Below are 20,761 nucleotides of genomic sequence, written 5' to 3'. Positions count from 1 at the left end.
GTGATAGGTCCTATCAAAGAAAGCCATTTGCCATTTTTGAAAAGCGTTCCACAATCGTCCCTAAATGAATCCCATATATTGTATCAGTTGCATGGGTTACAGCAGGTGTATAGGACACCTCAGTTTCCATAGAACAATGGGTTTCGGCCAAGTCCTATTTGTACTAGATGTAAAATATACTCAGCAGATATGATCCATATGATGTGGACTTTTCCCCAATAAGGAGTCCTTTTGGAAAGGAGTATTAGCATTTATTAATAGAGATTATTCAATTAATGTAGACCCCTCACCCTTTGCATGTACATTGGGGTATGTCGAGGACGTGAACACTGATGAACATGGTAAGACCGCAGTGTCACGTATGCTATATATGGCTAGGAAATTAATAGCTTAGAACTGGATATCGGACCAGGCGCCCACGATCCCATAATTTACAAATAAAATTAACTAGTTGTTAAACCTAAAAAGGGGCATTTATCTAAAAAAAGGGGCGCTAGCTCTAAGCTTGATAAACTACGGGCCCCGTTGATTGATGTAGCTTAGTATCTAGAGAACTGCAAAGATTTTGCCGAGGTCTGTTTTGATCACTGTAACTGCCCATTTTTACAAGACATTACCAATGTAAAAAAAAAAAAGCGAAGATGTATGTTATAATTCTGATCTAGTATTCAATTGTTTATCATGGAAAATTGTTTTTGTTGCAGAACTGTGTAAAATAATAGAAATTTTACACATTAAGTGTATTGTATGTTAGAGGGCGAGGGGTTCGGGATTGTGTTCTTTTTACGCTTTATCTGAAAAATGCCAATAAAAATAAAAAGTATTGGAATTAAAAAAAAAAAAAAAAAAAAGACTTACCGATAAAATTCACACATTCTGATAGGTGCCTGGGCTGAAAGGGGCCTTCATAAGCAGTTTTACTTTTGTCAAACAAATATACCATGTAGCTGTCCCACCCTCGCTATGTATAGGAAGAAAAAACAAACAATTGTTCTCATTAACCTTGGCTTATTTGTACAGATGTTAGAGCCAGAATAATACCACCTATAAAACTGCTAATATCTCCGTTTTATGCGACTATCGATGGCCTATAATTAAGTTCAAGGAAGAATAGGCTGAAACATACAAACTGTGGCTACGACTGGTTCTGTAAAACACCACATTTTGGTGAGCTGTGATACCAATCATTGCAACAAGAGTTTGTACACTGCAACACCTCATTCTGCCATTTAGTAGGAGGCTGACTGTAATGGAGCTATGAGCACGAGCTACGGTATTGGAGCAAAGAAAGATATGAAAGGCACTAAAAATAGATAAAGTTGGTTACATTTTTGGACCCAAATTAATTAACCAGGTAGATTAGCAGTTGGGGTGTGTTCACACGTCGCGTATTTGCCAGGCTTTTCCTGTAAAAAAAAACCCACTGCATTCTACTGTCACAGCAAAGTGATTGAGTCATGAAATTTTCTGCACACGCTGCTTATTTTTTCTTTGCATGTTTGAAGCAGTTTCTCATCTGCAGCATGTCAATTCTTTTCAGTGATATCCACCCATTCTAATGAATGGGGAAAGAAGCATAAAAACTGATTTTTCAGCACCACTATTACTGCCAAGAGACTTTTTATGTAAAAATGTCTGCAGCAAATAGTTAATGTGTGTACATACCCCCAACTCACCAGCAAAGTTTTTTTTACATTTCGGGACACAGAAGACAGTAGTTATAGGTGCTACCACTAAGCCAAAAATGTTAGCCCCTAGTACACAGGCTATAACCCCCCTCTTACAGGCACAAAGTAGCAGTTTATCTAAAACCAGGAGGATCAACTGCTATAAGACAATAGATCGTAAATGGTAACAATAAAACAAGACTTAACTCTTTACAACAAGGTCAAATTTCAGTTTTGTATTTTTCATCCAATTTTTCTAAGAGCTGTAACTCTTATTTTTCTGTCCACACAAACTGGTGAATGACCCCTTGCATTTTACCACATTGTGTACTGGAAAACAAGAAAAAAATTCCAAGTGGGAGTGCTCGTGGAAAAAAAACAATTCTGACCTGTATTTTGGGAATTGTTTTTACGATGTAAATTTTGTGGTAAAAATGACCTCAATAGGATTCTGATCATCATTACAATTATGTTGATACCAAAACATGAAGAAAAGGAGAAAAAATCCATCTCCAAGCGATATTCAAATTTCAACATTTATTCCAACATGGACAATAGAAAGATCAGCTCCCGGACTGCATCAGCTCACACAGGAGCGATAAAGCGACGCGTTTCGATCGCTACATGCGATCTTTATCAAAGCTGACATGTCAAAATCACACACGAGTATAAAAAGAGACAGGAACCAATCATCTAACTAATACATGTCACATGATCAGAAGGTCCTGCTCTAAGAAATGCAATTTACCAAATAACGAGATCATGAGAATTACATCAAGTTTATATAGAAAAATCATTTAAGATATGTCCACATACATGTAAAAAAATATTTGTTGATGTAAGATGTCACAATTCTATCAAAATTCATACGATTTCGTTAAATAAAAAAGTCATGTGACCAAAACGGTTCTCTTAGCGATATTACATATATCAATTAGCGGAATGATATAAAATCCACAAAATTCAACAAGAAAACATATGGTGAAGAACATGCAAATATAAAAAAAACATTATTCAAATGAAAAATACTTTGAAAATTCAATAGTGGAACATGATTTTGTTCTTTTTATTTAATCCATCAGGAAACCTGGTTCCCAAATTAAAAATCCAGAAAGCTTCCCGGGTGAGCAGTGTCCTTCTGGTATCACCACCCCTAGAAGATTTCCTGATTTTTTCAATGCCTGTTACCTGAAAAGAGACGACATTACGAGAATGGAAATTAATAAAATGCTTGGCAGTGGAAGAAACAGTGCGGACCCCATCTGACACAAGTTATATCATACAAATGTTCAACTACCCTAGTTTTCAATTTCCTAGATGTACAACCTACGTAGGATTTATTGCACAAAGGGCAATCAATTTTATATACCACAAAATCCAAATTACAGTTAATAAAACTATTTATACTAAACGATTTGGTATTATTATAAAAAATTTGGATTTCACCATGTGTTTGCAAGTCCTACAATTGTTCCCTCCACATTTATAATTTCCCTTATTATCTAACCACGTACCAATATTTTTTCGTGATGAAAACAAACTAGGAGATAAAATGTTACCTAAAGTAGGGGCTCTACGTGCTACCACATTGCAACATTTTATCACTAAGAGAACCGTTTTGGTCACATGACTTTTTTATTTAACGAAATCGTATGAATTTTGATAGAATTGTGTCATCTTACATCAACAAATATTTTTTTACATGTATGTGGACATATCTTAAATGATTTTTCTATATAAACTTGATGTAATTCTCATGATCTCGTTATTTGGTGAATTGCATTTCTTAGAGCAGGACCTTCTGATCATGTGACATGTATTAGTTAGATGATTGGTTCCTGTCTCTCTTTATACTCGTGTGTGATTTTGACATGTCAGTTTTGATAAAGATCGCATGTAGCGATCGAAACGCGTCGCTTTATCGCTCCTGTGTGAGCTGATGCAGTCTGGGAGCTGATCTTTCTATTGTCCATGTTGGAATAAATTTTGAAATTTGAATTTCGCTTGGAGCTGGATTTTTTCTTCTTTTCTTCATGGAAATTGACCACTACAGGATGGTGTTCCGCGCTCCTATTGAGTCGGTGAGCTGGCTTTATATCTTTATTTGACTGATACCAAAACATGCCCAGTTTGTTGTGTATTATTTAAATGATGAAAAAAAAAAATCACAAGTTTACAAAAAATTTTTAGGAGGTTGTGGCGCTGTTTTCCGAGACCCATAACGTTTTCATTTTTCGGCCGATTAAGCTGTGCCACTGATTATATTTTGTGAGGCAAGATGACGTTTTATTGATATAATTTCGGGATAGATATGATGGTTTTGACGCTGGTTACAGCATTTTTGTGGTATTGCAGCGACCAAAAAAACCCCAGTCCACTATATGGTAAAATGAGTGGTGTCATTCAAAAGTATAACACAAGCCCTCATAATGCTAGATAAAAAGTTATGGCTCTTGGAAGAAGGGCAAGAAATAACAAAAAAGTGTCAATTGTACAGTGGATGCGGCCAGGTTATGCATACCAACACGCTATTCATCTCAATATGGAGCGGATGTGTAGTACCTGGTTGCGGCCACTTTTCAGTTGATGGCGCTTTGGAGCTCTGCAACTGATCACATCCGTCTGCACCTGGTACTGGGAAGAGCTAATAAGTGTTCCGCCCCCACGATCTGATATTTATGACCTATGCTACCCTAATCCTCTCCAATGCAAAATGGGTGATGACTAAGGACACTTCATCTCTGTTTCCCATCTAAAAACCAGGAAAAAAAAAATCTAAACTAAAATAATAAAATCAGAGAAGACCAACAAAAGTAGGGAGTTCTGCCTATAAAGTCACTAAACCAAAGGAGGATTTTTGGTACTGCTCTCTTTTTCGTAGTCTTCATTGGACACAGAAACGAGGGCAAATATGCTACTACCTGGAGGCTGCCACTAAAAATAGATTTTAGGCTAGGTTCACATTTGCGGTCGAGTCCGCAGCGTATCGTCCGTCACTGCAAACGCATGTATGCGTTTCCGGACGATAGGCAAATGCTATTTCCCAGCGAATTTTGAATTTACACAAGCCACACCCAATGTGCGTGTCTTATGTAAATTGTTGCGTACGCAAACGCAAAGTGTACGCATGTCGTTGCGTATGCTTGCGTTAGCATAACCAGTAATGAGGGGATTTTTACGAACGTCATCCGCATGCGGATGACTGCGGATATTTGACGCCGCAAAAAGGGTTAAGGAAACCCTTGCAAAAGGTGAAAAGGTGGAGAACACACTAAGGAAAGAGCGAGAAAGAGAAAGCGCGCGAGAGAAAGAGAGAGAGCGATAGAAAGAGAGCGAGAGATAGAAAGAGAGCGAGCGATAGAGAGCGAGAGAAAGAGAAATAGAAAGAGAGAGAAAGAGAAATAGCGAGAGAGAGCTAGAGAGAGCTAGAGGAAAAAAATCACAATCACCCTGTTGGAAAGCTGGAACGGAGAGATTTCTTCTTAGCACTAAAGGAGATGACCAAAGGACGCTCAACACCAGATCGAGGTTCTCCAGATCTAGATAGACTAATAAGGTGGGCCTGAGTTCGCTGTGCCCTGGTATGCAATTCTGATTTATGGATTACAAGTCAGACTGTGCGGGACAAGTAGAGCCAAGGCAGGGACCTGGTCTTTGGGAGTAAACAATGGCTCAAGACCCACATGTAAAAAATAAAAAGGAGGATATTGCCATAGAAGTCTTGCTAATAGATGGTAGAGTAGATGGTTTTGAAATAAAATGGCAACACGTGACATCTAAGGCCCTTGTTCCCTAATCCTAGTCCGTTCAACAAAATTAGAAGGGGAAGAAGCCTTTTAAACTGCAAACCCAACAGTCCTGCAAGTAAATTAAAGGACCAAGAAGTCGAATCGAAAAGGTAATCTTTCAGAAAGGTCTATCTGGATACTATGGGTGGTGACAGGGGCATCTGCAATAAAGAGATGCAGCTATGGACTTAATCCGAAGAATCTTGAGCTTATCAGGCATTCAAAACTTTCAGTCTAAAATGAGGCGAATCCTGTCCTGATGGGAAAGACCAAGATTCCCTCCTAGAATACAGAAGAGCACTGACCTACGCCTTGAACTGTCATCTACCAAAACACTAATTGAGAAAGTAGGTGGTCCAGGTGACACAACAAAAGTCCATTGTCTGAAAGACCTGCTATAAGACTTCAATGAGACATAGCTGACTATCGTTCTCATAAGAGGTGAAAAGATAGAAACATTGCTACTACTCTCTAACCCAGCCATCTAGGACCATAGGTAAAAAGGTCTAGGATAAAATGGAGACCTCCTCTGGGACAAAGATAGCATAAGGGATGCCCCAAAGTAATGAAGTAGCCATCTCAAGTGGAGGCTTCAATAACCACTCAATGCGTCTAGTGGTGCCCTACCCAGGGTCGATGCATCCACAAGGTTAGAGAATTTGAGGACTCCCTGTAAAAAAAGAAGCCCAGTGCTAAGGTTAGACAGTCAAGATATGAGGTGACCCGACTCTAGGGATCCTGGGAGCAAAAATCCCAGTATATCTGATCAATGGTGTATGATACTATGAACAAAGGCCTCTGACTGGCTGAAAAGGCATACAAGCGTGATATGCCTGCACCACCCAATGCAAAGTTATAAAAAAAAAAAAAAAGACTAGCTGAGTAAATAAGTCACCCATGCCTCTGAAATTAGAGGAAATATTCCCTTCTGAAGGTTGGAATCAACAAAAAGGGAGCTATTCTCCTCTAGCACAAAGCGCTGAAGCAAGGCTACCTGGACTATTTGATGAATGTGCTACGATGAGAGGTCTCTACCAGAGGAAAACATTATTCCTGGAAGTTAGAGTTAGCTAGGCCAAAATGAAGTCATGGGACTCCGGACCAAGGGGCAATGTGGGCTACATCTGATAAACCAAAAAGTAAGTTATGTGGCGCCCAGGCCGTGGGGGCCCTCAGGAAGCCTCAGCTGGCTGGGAGATGCAGGGTTGTGCACAATAGAAGGAGAGGGACGAATAAAAGAAAGTGACTGGGCACAGCATTGGACAGGTGAGAAAACGCCACAAGTCTGCGAGAAAGACGCTGCAGTAGCAGGCTTAGGGTGTGTGCACACGCTGCCAAATTTTTCTGCCGAAAAATCTGCATAGGTTGGCAGAAACCGCAGGGTAGAACGCATGCAGTTTTCCCTGCACATTCCTATGGTTTGTCCAGCGGAATTGATGCAGATTCTATTGCGGTGTGCAGATTGTGGAAAGAGAGAGAATATTTTATGTCCCAGGAGGGAAACTGCAGCAGCGAAACCGCAAAAAAGTAGTGACATGCTGCGGAAAATAAACCGCAGCAAATCTGCGCTGAATTTTCTGCAGCATGTGCACAGCGGATTTGATCTTCCATAGGTTTACATGGTACTGTAAACCGCATGGAAACTGCTGCGGGTTCACAGGACCAAAACCGCTGCAGCTCCGCAGCAAAATCCGCAACTTGTGCACACACCCTTAGAAAGGGTCAGCACTTGATCCTGTGGTCCTGAATCTCTCATCTGCTCCTCGCAACACTACACACTTTGGCAGTCTGGCAGGCAGAAGATAAAAGGCAAAGGAACAATTATCCTGGGAACCTGATCCAACTGCATCCAGGTACAACATTCTTGTCACACCAACAAGAGAAGATACAGACTGACCATTATAGGCTGTGAAACAGAGATTAGTTGATGCAGGAAAAACTTCTAGGCAAAAACAGACCTGAAACTCAGACTGAGGTCTGCCTCCAATGTGTCCAGCTGGACAGGTGAGGGCTGAAGGGGAGAAGCAGACTTTTTTTTTTTTTTGTCTAAGATGTATTCTTAGTGTCAGCATATTATCCAAGATTTCTGTGTCCTCTATTGAAGAGCCCCAGAGAAACTAATTAGATGATTTTTTGCAGAAAATATATAACCTGTGTAGGGGTCAGTGGCTGAATGACTGCAGGCTATAAGCATGGTTACTGTGCTATAGGTACACAGATGAGAAATGGATACTGAAAAAGAGTACTGTGGTATTTTACGATAGTACAATCAGACAGCCGTAAAGTAAAAAAAAAATATAAACATGCACCAATGTCTTTTATAAAGTCATAGCTGAACTGAGAAATAAGGTGGTCCAATAAAACAAAACATACTCATTGAGTAGACTATCAAAAGGTATTGATTTCAAAACTATGAGTGCTGCCAACATGATAATTTATTCTTACCACGCCATCGATTACACATTGCGATGCAGGTTTCCGGGGATCAAGAGATACTCCCATCTCAAGCAACAATTCTTGGTTGCATGTTGTTATTTCAGTCTCTTTCTCAATGCGAGCCTGCAGGGAGTGCAGACTTTCATCTGGTGGCAGGAGGAAGGGCAAAATCTTTGCAGATGTCATGTTCAAAATGTGGACAATCTTCAATGGAGTAAAATGAATGAGCCATGATTATCCAATACACACCTCTAACAGACAATAAAAGACTGGAAATATAACCAAGGGCTTACCTTTAGATTCAGAATATGGTCCATTAACACAAAGCAGTGTGGACGGTCAGTGAGGTTATCCACACCACCACCTCTCTGCTGAGGATCCCAGTTTAAAACTAATTGTAACCAAGTCTCCAGTTGATCTACCATGATGCTATACAAAAAGAAAAAAAACACATTTATTTTCATGTTTGTAGCATCTATGTTCCCAGGCGTCTTACATGTTGGATTTCTCTCTCTAAGCAAATAGTGTTTTACATACATGTGTTCTGTAAATCTGTTCCAACTTCTTGTCTGCACACAATTTTATTTGTAATATTTTTGGAGCTTTATTGCTTTGCCACAAGGGTTTTTTTCTTGCATCACTGATATTCTTCACATTTATGGAGAAAATTAATTACCAAACGTTTATTCATTAAAACAAAATTTAATTGAATTCCAATTCTACTCTGAAAAGATGGTAACAAATTGCAAGCTTTCGAGACTACTCAGGTCTCTTCATCAGGCTTGACTAATACAACATCTGAAGAATCACATATTTATACACAAGACAGCACAGAAATAACGCAATAGATAAGACAAGTGACATGAAGAATTGTCATTATGGGAGAGGTAGAAACATAAATATTGGAGCAGTTCATAGATAAGGAGTGTGAAAGTTCTATTATCCTCTGATTGGTGTCTGGTACTGTGTTGTCATGACCCCAGAAGGTCTGAGGAGCAAATTCCTTAATAGATGTAAAAAGACATAAATCCATGTGACATTCATTTCTGCACTGAGTGTGTCAAAGGTTTTTATGAATTTATCCTCCCAAACGCTTCTGTTTCTCTGAGACTTGAAGTTACCTTTTAATACAAGTAAATTAATGTCCATTATGCCATGACCGGGGATACAAAAATGTTTGGCCACAGGTAGAACCATTCTTTTTTCTATTATTGTGTGGCGATGAGAATTCATTCTTGTTCTCAGTTTTTGCCCGGTCTCCCCCACATACATTAAGAAGCATAAGTGTCAGAAGCTCCTTGTCCTCTCCAACAGTTGCAGGAACCTTTCCTTGCAACCAGAAAAAATTTAAAACATGTCTATTTATAATGACCATGGACAAGATAAAGATCCCCAACTCACATCAGGACTACAAGATCCCAGGTACTTTCAGCTGCATCACATCTAATGTGGTGTACCTAATCATTTGTACTAAATGTCCAACTGGGGGTCTGTATGTGGGATACCAGGCCCAGCCTTCTCTTTGGAAGACAAGAGGGCTTTGTAATTTTGCCCCTTTCATCAGTTTCTTTTCCACAGTCAAGGGAATGTTTCTTTTCCACAGTCAAGGGGATGTTTCTTTAAACCCATCCCCCTAGTCATTCCCTCAGTCCAGATGCAATAGAGGAATTAACATACGACAGGCGGCCTCCACTCGGGGATTCTTCCCAGGTGGGTAGCCGCGTCCTCCTCTTCAGAGAGGTATGGCTGGGGGCAGTCAGCGATTTATGGGTCATTCGATGGGCCTCCAAGTGCCGCACTCTAGATAAGGGCAGATCCAATCTGCTTTACTTTTTGCCCTTTTGTGCCCCGTGTGTTTGCTCCCATCCTAGCAAGGGCAGTGCCCAAGTTGGCCCTATAATAACACCCCACAAAAAATCCCCCCCCCCCGACGCATTTTTTTTTCTCAATAATGAGACGTCATCAGGACAGTAAGGCTGAGTTCACACGTTGCATTTTTTTCGCGTTTCCGCGGCTGTTTTAACCGCGCGATTTTGCCACGAAAACGTGAAAAATAAGCATCCCATGCATTCCTATGGGATTCCGCAATGCTGTGCTAATGCTGCGGTTTCTACCGCGGCGGAATCGCTTCGCGGTAAAAACCGCAGCATGCTCATTAATTTTGCGGAATTGCGGCGATCCCGCACCCATAGGAATGCATTGTTCCGCTTACTTCCCGCATGTGGCTGTGCACACCATGCGGAAAGTAAGCAGAACATTTGCGGATGGTACCCACGGTCCGGAGGAGAGGAGACTGTCCTCCGGGCTTTGGGTACCATATCCCTGTAAAAAATAGAATTTAAAATAAAAAATATTGTTATTCTTACCTTCCGACGTCCCGCGCAGCCTTCCTGCCTCTCTCCGCGCTCTCGTTCCCAGTAATCCTTTGCCGCGAGACGTCAAGATCCCGCGAGAACGTACGTCATCGCGGGCATTTTTGCAAAGGATTACTGGGAAAGGCTGGGCGGGACGTCGGAAGGTAAGAATAACACCATTTTTTATTTTTTTTTTACATTTTATCTTTTACTACTGATGCTGCATATGCGGCCTCAGTAGTAAAAAGTTGGTCACACTTGTCAAACACTATGTTTGATGAGTGTGACCAACCTGTCAATCAGCTCTCCAAGCGATGCTTCAGATCGCTTGGAAAACGCTAGCATTTTGCAAGCTAATTACGCTTGCAAAATGCTAGTTTTTCCGTGGGAATTTAAAATGCGATTTTCCCGCGCAATGGAATTCCGGAATTCTCGCGGTAATTTCCGCGAGAGTTCAGGTACGTGTGAACTTAGCCTCGTATAAAGGGAAAAAATAAAAAATAAAAAGAGGAATGCGCATTTTGCACATTGCACCTGTTTTAATAAAGTTCTGAGTGACGAAACTTGTGTGTGTCCTCTACAGGAGTATCTTACAGTGGTGTTTCCTAAAAAGGTGCAGAGTACTGTAACAGAATTTACATTTGCTCAATTTAACTGCATGGATATTGAAGCAGCTATTGGGAGGACATCTGGTTTGTCAGAATCATTCATTCAAACCATGGTCGGGGCATGGAAGCCCTCCTCACTGCGAATCTATCACCACAATTGGAAGGCTTACTTTCTGTGATATGAGTCTTCTGGAATTTCTCCAATGGCCTTTCCTCTGCCTGTAATGATCACCTTCTTGCAGTCAGGGCTGGAGTCAGGTTTGTCACTTAGCTCTCTCAAGGGACAGGTGACCACCTTGGCTGTCTTGCTTCAGAGAAATGTGGCCTATCAACCGCATCAGGACTTTTATTCAAGGGGTGATGAAGTGCTAGACCAATAAATCTCCTTGAGAAATGGGATCTTAATCTAGCCTTGGAGGCTCTTCAGTTTCCATCATTTGAGCATCTCAGAGAGATTTCTGTCCTTCATCTTGCCTATAAAGTAGCTTTCCTTTTATAAATCAGCTTAATTAGGTGAGTATCAGAGTTTTCTCTTGATGAGCTCCTTTCCTAATCTTGCCCCAGAATAAGGTAGTGTTGAGACTAGTGATGAGCGAACGTGCTCGGAAACCCGAGCACCTGGCAGTGCTCGTATTCTGTTTGAGTGTCTGTGCCTGCATGATTTACAGTTGTTAGGCTAGGTTCACATTTGTGTTCGTCTGAGCTGCGGAGGGCTGCGTAGCTTCTCCGTGAAGCTCCGCCCACTGCCGCACCTCCTCCGGTTAGCTCTGCCTACGTCTTCATGTGGCCTGCGTACCTATCTTTAACATTGGGTGCGCAGGCCGTGCAGATGTATGCGGATGCAACCGCATGCGTCGTTTTGACGATGTGGCAACAAAAACAAATTGCAACACGGTGCGTTCGATGCGGGTCACCGCATCATCAAAACGATGCATGCGGACGTATTCACATATATCCGCACGGCCTGCGTACCCAATGTTAAAGATAGGTACGCAGGATGTATGCAGATATAGGTGGAGATGACCGGAGGAGGTGCGGCAGTGGGCGGAGCTTCACGGAGGAGCTGTGCAGCCATCCGCAGCTCTGACGAACGCAAATGTGAAGCCGGCATTAGACAGCCTACCTCCACACATGTGGGGACTGCGTAACAGACACACAATCCTCACGTGTTAAGGCTGTCTAACAGCCACAAATTATGCAGTAGCAGAAACTCAAACATATGAGCACTACAAGATACTCTGAAAAAAACCGATCATGCTCTGATAAGACGTTATCTGAGCATGTTTGCTTATCACTAGTTGAGACCTGTTACTTCTTTCCTCCCCAAGTGGTTTCCGTGTTATACCTTAACGAGGACATTGTCTTGCCTTCCTTTTGGGCTGCGCCATTGCATCCAATCAAGAAGGCTCTGCACAAATTAGATTTTGTCAGGGCAGGAGCTATTTATCAGCCAACATCCCATGTAGACAGTTGATTCCTTGCTAGTCATACCAGTCGGCCCTCGCAGGGACTTGGCAGCCTCTAAGACAACGATTGCTCGTTGGATTAGATCAGCCATCATTTAAGCCTACAAAGTGAAGGCCAAAGCGCCTCATTTTATTCTTCCTATGCGGTTTGCCACCAGGCATTGGTTCTGCAACTCCTGACCAAGCAGTTACTTGGTAATTAGTTCATACCTTTTACAAGTTTTATAGGGTCCACACCTTTGCTTCTGCAGGTGCAAGTCTCAGCAGGAAGATTTTGCTGATGGCTGTTGCTAAGGCTTCGGCCTGATCAAGAGGGGAGAGAATTTGATGGTAACAGTATATTATCCTCCCACTCCAGGGACAACTGTAGGAAATTAAAATTTTTGGTATTCACAGTAAAAGCTGTTTCTTCATAGTCTTTTATTGGGAGAGACAGCAACCACCCTTAGTTGCCCACATGACGGGTTAATGTCTGCTCAGTGGGAGTACAACACTCTACACCCCCGCTAACAAGGTGTTCATAGTGCCGAAAGCAGCCAAAGTGCTTAGTTAACAGCTGCTCCGTCCATGAATAGTGGCCACGGTCGAATACTGCTCATTCGCCCCTTATTCAGATCAACATCAGTAGAAGAAGCAAAATACTATGATTGCCAATATCTCTGCAGCAGAGGAAAAAAGAAAAAAAAAAAAATCTATTTAGCTCTGCAGCCACTATTACATCCTGGGTCCAGTTCAACATGAAAAATTTGGTGAAAGGTCAATTCACTATTAAAAAGGATTTAATTTAATACCTTATTTGCAAAATGTAACATTATTTTTAATCTAATAACATACCTGCACAAATTGTTGGGCTGTGGCAAGTGTGTGCTGAATCTAATATCCGACATCTCCTCGTACGCATAAATGTGTTTAGGGTCTTTCTTCTTGATCTTCTCGTGCCTTTAAAATATGAATCAATTAAATAGATGAGATTGTGGAAAACAATACATTTTCCACTTTGTCCTTAAAGACGTTGGCCACTACTTTTTTTGATTTGTGCGGGTGCAACACTCAGTACCCCATGCAGATCAGCTGTTCACGTCAATGGTCAGAAGTTCTCTGATGTTGCTGGAACACAGCAGCTTCATCATTTCTACAGCAGCAGCGTACTGCAGATTCACCTCCTGATATTAACAGCTAACTGACGAGGTTGCCTATGCATAAGCCATCAATCAGAAAGTAGTGGCCAACCTCTTTAACAATACATTACAAAACTGTGCTACATAGAAAGACATACATCTTCCTCCTCCCTAAAAGAGATCCAAGTATTGGAAGCCCAAAGGTATCTTTAGCTCTGACAATGCCATGCATTCATTTATGAGCAGTCATTCGGGAAATCATGTGAACATTACAAGATTCAGAATAAATAAGTAAATAGGAGGATTCACAGATGATAAGGTAAAAGTGAAAGTCCGGCCTTTCACACATAAGCCCGATACTCAAAGCATGCAGGAGATCTCCTGCATGCTTTGAGTATCGGGCTTATGTGTGAAAGGCAGGACTTTCACGTTATCATCTGTGAATCCTCCTGTGAGCGTGGTGCCTTCCACTATTTACTTATTTAACCCTTTTTTGGCAGAACAAGCACAGATTCTGTCTAGGCACCAGCAGCCCTCCCTTTCTATTGGTAGGGCCACTGTATATCTGTATAATAAGATTCAGAATTAAAAAAAAAAAAAAAAAAAAATCAACGTTAAGGGGAAGAAATTGAAATTAAAGGAGGACATGCTTTGTAATGAGTCTTCCCAAAGAAACCTCAGAAAGTTTCTCACTTTCCCTTTAACCCCTTAACCCCCAAGCCAGTTTTCTCCTTCATGGCTACGCCAGTTTTCACAATTCTGACCACTGTCCCTTTATGAGGTAATAACTCTGGAACGCTTTGACGAATTCCATTTATTCTGAGAAAGTTTTTTCGCTACATATTGTACTTTTTGATAGTGGTAAAAATTTTTCGATATAAATTGCATTTATTTGTAAAAAAAAAAAAAAAAAAAACGGAAATTTGGCAAAAATTCTGAAAATGATACAATTTTCAAACTTCATTCACATGCCCTTAGATCAGAGAGTTATATCACACAAAATAGTTAACAACATTTCCCAAATGTCAACTTTACATTAGAACAATTTTTGAAACAATTTTTTTTGTTAGGAAGTTAAAACTGTTAAATGTTGACCAGCGATTTCTCATTTTTCCAACAAAATTTACAAAACCATTTTTTTTTCTAGGGACCGGGGCTGTGGAGTCGGAGTCGGAGTTAGTTTTGGTTGGAGTCGGAGTCGGTAGAAATGTACCGACTCCGACTCCAGCTTTAAAAAAAAAAATGTATTAATATTTCATAATTGAACTTTCATATGAATTTTATAAATGTTACTCAAATATATATGTTCTATCAAACTATGAACAACAGTGATAAGCAGTTCTGCTGGAGATAGAGACATTTCTTACTTCTTGTGTGTCACTGTTCTCCACTGCCCTTATCTAATCTTATACTTGGTTAACCTCATGCTGCCCCAACCCCCCTACTTACAATGTATGAAACTGAAAGTGAAAATGTGTTGCAAATTCTTAGTAGTAAAGCTCCTCCTCTAGACTAGATCATACTAGGTGTGCGTCTTCCAAGCATCTCACAGCTGCCTGCTACTCAGAAGAGGAAGACTGTAAGAAGTATTATCCTTTCAACAAACTTTGCATCAGTTAACTGTGAGTACATGAGGAATAATAACAGTATTACTGACCACTATATCAGTTGTACGACCTGGCAAAAATTTTGTACAATTGTTTTTAGGAAAAACAATTGTCATTTGGATTGTAAATGCAGAATTAAAAACCTGAGAATGTCAAAGCATCATCACATTAAATCAGCTGTATTTGAACATTTCACCATCACTATAATAATAATAATAAATTTTATTTTTATAGCGCCGACATATTCCGCAGCACTTTACATTTCAGAGGGGATTTGTACAGACAATAGACATTACAGCATAACAATAATCACATACAGTAGCTTATAACAAACAACAAGAGGAGTGAGGGCCCTGCTCGCAAGCTTACAGTCTATTAGGAAAGAGGTAGACACGAAAGGTGGGTGGTAACTCACTCAAGATAGAAAACATTATGTCTGTCAGTGTATGCAAATGATCCAGACGAAAACAAATGCTGTGAAGCCAAGATGAGTGCATATTCAGGCAAAGATAAAAATGCTCCTACCAGAGCTTCTAATCTAGAGACATTTACAGCGCTTTCATCCAGAAGTACTGAAAGCAGTGGATGAGAAAGACTGCATCCAAACCAATGAACCTGTGCCCAGCTCTTCCAGCCAAACAAAGGAGCAGAGAACTTTGCAGCCATCAGTTGCAAGATATTTTGTCAGTGACAAAGTTACTGTGACAATGACAGTAGATACATTTAAAAAACAGATCATAGAGCTTGTTGTAAAGGATAGTGTGCCTATTTCATTATTTTCACGACCAGCTTTTATGTGTCTGAATGGGGAAATGGCCCGCAAGCTTGGTGTTTCTCTGGAGAGAGAGAGTATTAGAAAATTAGTAATCGAAGAAGCTTTTAAACAAAAGGAAGAACTTAAAAAAACTCTCAAGGGACGCTTTCTGTTTCTTAAAATGGATGCCTGCACACGTCACAGAGTGAACTATTTTGCCATCAATGTCCGATTTGTTTGTGACAAAAATGAAATAGTTACCAAGACATTGGCAGTAAAACACCAAAGCTCATCACACCAGTGAGTTTCTCCAGGTCTTGGTGGAAAAGGTTCTGCAAGACTATGAACTTAAAAAAGAGCAAGTTCTTTCTGTCGTAACTGACAATGCTTCAAATATGATAAGTACTATTAAGCTAATGAATGAGAGTAATGATGGTGACCAGCAGCTAGAAGACCATTCTGGGTCCACAGACACAGAAATGATTGAAATAGAGGAACACAGTATTGTAACTGAGGAGCAAACTGAAGTTGCTTCAGATGAACAGCAACATGATAGTTTAGATGATCTTGTTGAAACTGTGTCAATATGTTCTTTCATTCATCACATGCGCTGTGTTGTGCATACGCTACAGCTGGCTATAAGAGACAGTCTGCAAGAAGGACATGCTGCTGCACTGATTGGCAAGGTGAGAAAATTGGCTACTGTTGCCAGAACCCCTAAAGTTGACTCAATTTTGAATAGACGTGCTGGAAAAGGGGCAATTATTGATCAAGCCACACGATGGGGCAGTACTTACTTAATGATTCAGCGCTTGGTTGAACTGAAAACCTTTCTTGTAGACATGGCTAACCCTCAACTGACGCTAAATGAAAGTCAGTGGAATCAGGTGACTGAGCTGGAAAAATTGCTAGAGCACCCATTTACAGTGACTAAAAAATTACAAGCAGAGGACTTAACTCCAGGTATTTTCTTAAAGGAGTGTAAGAACCTGATGTTTCGCCTGTCCCAAAGAGGAGGGTTAATTGCAAGTGGCATTGCTACATCAATGAAACGGAGAGAGGAGCTACTATTACAAAATAACATTCTTTTGGCAGCTGTTTATGTAGACCCAATGCATCGGATTCTTCTAGATGATCAACAGCTAAGTAAAGGAAAAGAAGCTCTGTCTGAAATAGCAGTAAGGATGAAAGGGTTGCAGAACAGTCAGGAGGAACAAGAAGAATTTGGTCGTCCTGCCACATCTTCACCCTCATCATCAACTGATGAAGAATTTAATTTCGAAAAATATTTGGATCACAAGGACCGTGCAAAGTGTTCCCGCATAGAAGAAGAGGATCACAAGGACCGTGCAAAGCGTTCCCGCATAGAAGAGTCATCCCCATCAAGGAACACAGCCAGTACATTTCAGCAGAATTTTTCATGTGCACTAAAAGAAATTGAGAAATTTGACCGTTCATCAAAAATAACAGTGCAACAAGCGATTCCTCTGTATCCTGACATTGTCAGAGATGTTGCCCGAGTGGTTACTGCTTTGCCACCAACACAAGTTAGTGTAGAGAGGCTGTTCTCTGCTCTCAAAATAATTAGATCAGATTTGAGGGCATCCTTGAAGGAGGATCTGACAGAGGCAATACTTTTTCTGAGGACAAATTTATAGACTTCTTCTTATTAACTGCATAAAAGTGTTTATTGCATATTTACTTACAGTTTAGAAAAGTTTATAAAAGTTATTTGCTATATTCTAATAAATGTAGTTTTTGCTCTAAGTGGTCTGATTACTTATATGATGGTGAGAAACTGAATAAGCACGATGTTTAATATTTTACAACAGTAAATTTGTTATGAATTGGCCATTTATGAAGGAGTCGGAGTCGGAGTCGGAGCCGGAGCCTGATAAAATCCAGGAGTCGGAGTCGCAACTGTGGCTTACCGACTCCACAGCCCTGCTAGGGACCACATCACATTTGACGCGACTGAGGGGCCTATATGACAGAAAATACCCAAAATGTGACATGAAATGAACATTTAACAGTCACAAAAATTTTACTTTACTCCCCATCTTTTTTTTATTTTTACAAGTGTAACAGGAAAAACATGGATTTTTGTGAGAACTCACTGTAAATTCCTTTTCTCCGAGATGCTCATTTGGGGACACAGATACTGTGGGTGTATGCTACTGCCACCTGGAGGCTGACACCAAGTGAACAAAAAAAAGTTAGCGCCTCCTCCGCCGCATACACCCTCGCCCCGATTGCGGGTGGAAACCAGTTTAGTGCAATAGCAGTAGGAGAACACAAAACAAATCAGCCTTAATGCAGATAACAATATGTCTGGAAAGGGACCACCCTAACATCAACAAAAAAATGCATATTAATTAAATAAACAAGAGCCAACTGGCTATCAGGGTGGGTGCTGTATCCCCCAATGAGCGTCTCGGAGAAAAAAGATTTTACGGTGAGTTCTCACAAAAATCCATGTTTCTTTTTCGTCTCATTGGGGGACAAAGGTACTGTGGAACGTCCTAAAGCAGTCCCTGGGTGGGAAGTTGACTCACCGATCCAAGCTACATGCACCTTATGTCTAAAGGCACGCTACCGCTGCTTGGAGAATCCTTCTACCCAGGCTCGCATCGGACAAAGCCCGAGTATGGACATTGTAATGTTTAGTAAATGTGTGCAGGCTGGACCAGGTTGCTGCTTTGCACACCTGCTCCGCCGAAGCCTGGCGCCGAAGCGCCCACTGCCCAAGTAGAGTGTGCTCTGATCCCTGCTGGAACCGGCGCACCCCTGGTGCGGTAGGCTTCCTCAATAGTTAGATGGATCCACCTGGCTATGGTCGATTTCGAGGCTGCGAGTCCCTTCCTGCGCCCCTCGGGTAGCACGAACAGCGTGTCCGTCTGGCGAAAGGGTGCCGCCCGCGACATGTACCTCCTAAGTGCTCTCACCAGGTCCAATATGTGAAAAACCTTTTCCACACGGTGTACTGGCGCTGGACAAAGCGAGGGCAAGACAATATCCTTATTAATGTGGAATGAGGAAACGACCTTCGGCAGAAAGGGGGGAGCTGGTCTGAGAACCACCTTATCCTTGTAGAAGGTGAGAAACAGTGCTCAGCAGGATAGGGCCGCCAACTCCGAGACTCGCCTAATGGAAGTTATGGCAACAAGGAATACCACCTTCCAGGAAAGGTACAACAAGGAAATGTCTTGAAGAGGTTCAAATGGAGCTTCCTGGAGCATACTCAGGACCAGGTTAAGGTCCCAGGCGTCCAGGGACACCCTATAGGAAGGTACCAAGTGGGAGACTCCTTGGATCAAAGTCCTCACCTGCATATTGGTAGCGACTTTCCGCTGGAAGGGGACGGACAAGGCCGATATCTGTTTCCTAAGGGAGCTCGGGGCCAACCCTGAGTCTAAGCCCGACTGGAGAAAAGCCAAGATGTTGGGGATAGAAAATTTCAGTGGAGAAAAACCGCGATCTCGACACCAACCAAAGACCTTCCAAGTGTGATGGTAAATTTTCGCCGAGGTAGGCTTCCAGGTGCTAACCATTGTAGCGACCGCCTCACGCTCAAACCCTGCCTGGGTCAGAATCCAAGATTCAACGGCCATGCTGTCAAACACATGGCCTCTGAGTTCGGGTGGAAGATCGGGCCCTGGGCCAGTAGGTCTGGGCGCTCTGGCAGTCGCCATGGGACGTCGGCAAGCAGCTGTACTAGATCTGCGTACCATGCCCGACGGGGCCATCAGAATCGCTGGAACCCCTTCTATTTTGATCTTCTTGATGACCCTCGGAAGTAGTGGCAACTGGGGGAACAAGTATGGAAGGCAAAACTGGTTCCATGGCAGAACCAACGCATCCACGGCGATCGCTCGCGGGTCCCGAGACAGAGCGACAAACACGGGCACCTTGGTGTTCACCCTGGAGGCCATCAGATCCACATCCGGTGTTCCCCACCGTTGGCAAATCTGCTGGAAGGCCTCGGGGTGCAGAGATCATTCCCCGGACGCGACACCCTGCCGGCTGAGGAAGTCCGCAGCCCAATTTTCCACGCCCAGGATGTGGACCGCCGAAATTACCGAATGGTTCCTCTCGGCCCAGTGAAGCACGTGTCCCACTTCGCGCATGGTTGCTCTGCTGCGAGTGCCCCCCCCTTCATGATTTACGTAAGCCACCGCCGTGGCGTTGTCCGATTAAATCCGGACGGGACGTCCTGCTAGAAGGTGCTGAAAATGTTGCAGCGCCAGCCGGACCGCTCGTATTTCCAAGAAGTTGATCGGGAGGCGTGCCTCCTGTTGCGACCATTGCCCCTGAGTCGTGTGGTGGCGAAAAACTGCTCCCCAGCCGAGGAGGCTCGCGTCGGTTGTGACCACCAGCCACTGGTCTGGGGGGAAAGGTTTCCCCTGAAGGAGGGAGGAACTGATCGTCCACCACTGTAGTGACTGTCTGACCTAAGAGGACAACCGGCACCGATGATCGAGCGTGAACCGGTTCTTGTCTCAAGATGACAAGAGGGCGTGCTGCAGGGGGCGAAGATGAAATTGGGCAAACGGAATAGCTTCCATTGCCGCCACTATCTTCCATAGTACCCTCATCCCAAACCGAATGGTGTAAGGGACTGGTTGTAGAAGCTTCCGGACTCCTTGCCGGAGCGCTAGAGCCTTGTCCTGAGGGAGAATTACCAACCCTCGGGAGGTGTCGAAAATGATCCCTAAAAAAGAAATCCTCTGGGCTGGGGCAAGCAAAAAGCACAAATATCCGGAGATAAAAAGTAAAAAATAAACTGCAAATAATGCGTAAAGGTAATAATAATAATATTAATAATAATAATCATAATGGTATTTAGTAAACATAATTTTGATCAAAATAATGTACAAGTCAGTTCAGACTCCAGTTTTGTATTCATTTCATTGGGCTGGGACAAGGGATGATTTTTTCCTGTTGACCAACCACCCTAAGCGGG

At 42.2% G+C, this 20,761-nt stretch overlaps 1 protein-coding gene across 1 annotated transcript in view; it reads right to left on the bottom strand.

Moving 5' to 3' along the window:
* Positions 1–20,761, bottom strand: part of CHUK (component of inhibitor of nuclear factor kappa B kinase complex) — a 236,950-nt gene that overhangs the window by 131,999 nt on the left and 84,190 nt on the right. Inside the window, exons 8-11 of the mRNA XM_073581036.1 lie at positions 13,154–13,258; positions 8,185–8,320; positions 7,901–8,095; positions 859–961 (exon numbers count right to left, since the gene is read on the bottom strand). Of these exons, the coding sequence (XP_073437137.1) occupies positions 859–961; positions 7,901–8,095; positions 8,185–8,320; positions 13,154–13,258 (539 nt within the window). The remainder of the gene's footprint in view (positions 1–858; positions 962–7,900; positions 8,096–8,184; positions 8,321–13,153; positions 13,259–20,761) is intronic.

Source organism: Dendrobates tinctorius, unplaced genomic scaffold, assembly GCF_039654945.1.
Source record: "Dendrobates tinctorius isolate UK_male_01 unplaced genomic scaffold, ASM3965494v1 ptg000068l, whole genome shotgun sequence".
Taxonomy (NCBI): domain Eukaryota; kingdom Metazoa; phylum Chordata; class Amphibia; order Anura; family Dendrobatidae; genus Dendrobates; species Dendrobates tinctorius.
Note: the sequence above shows the minus strand (reverse complement) of the source record. Positions and strands in the feature narration are given on the sequence as shown.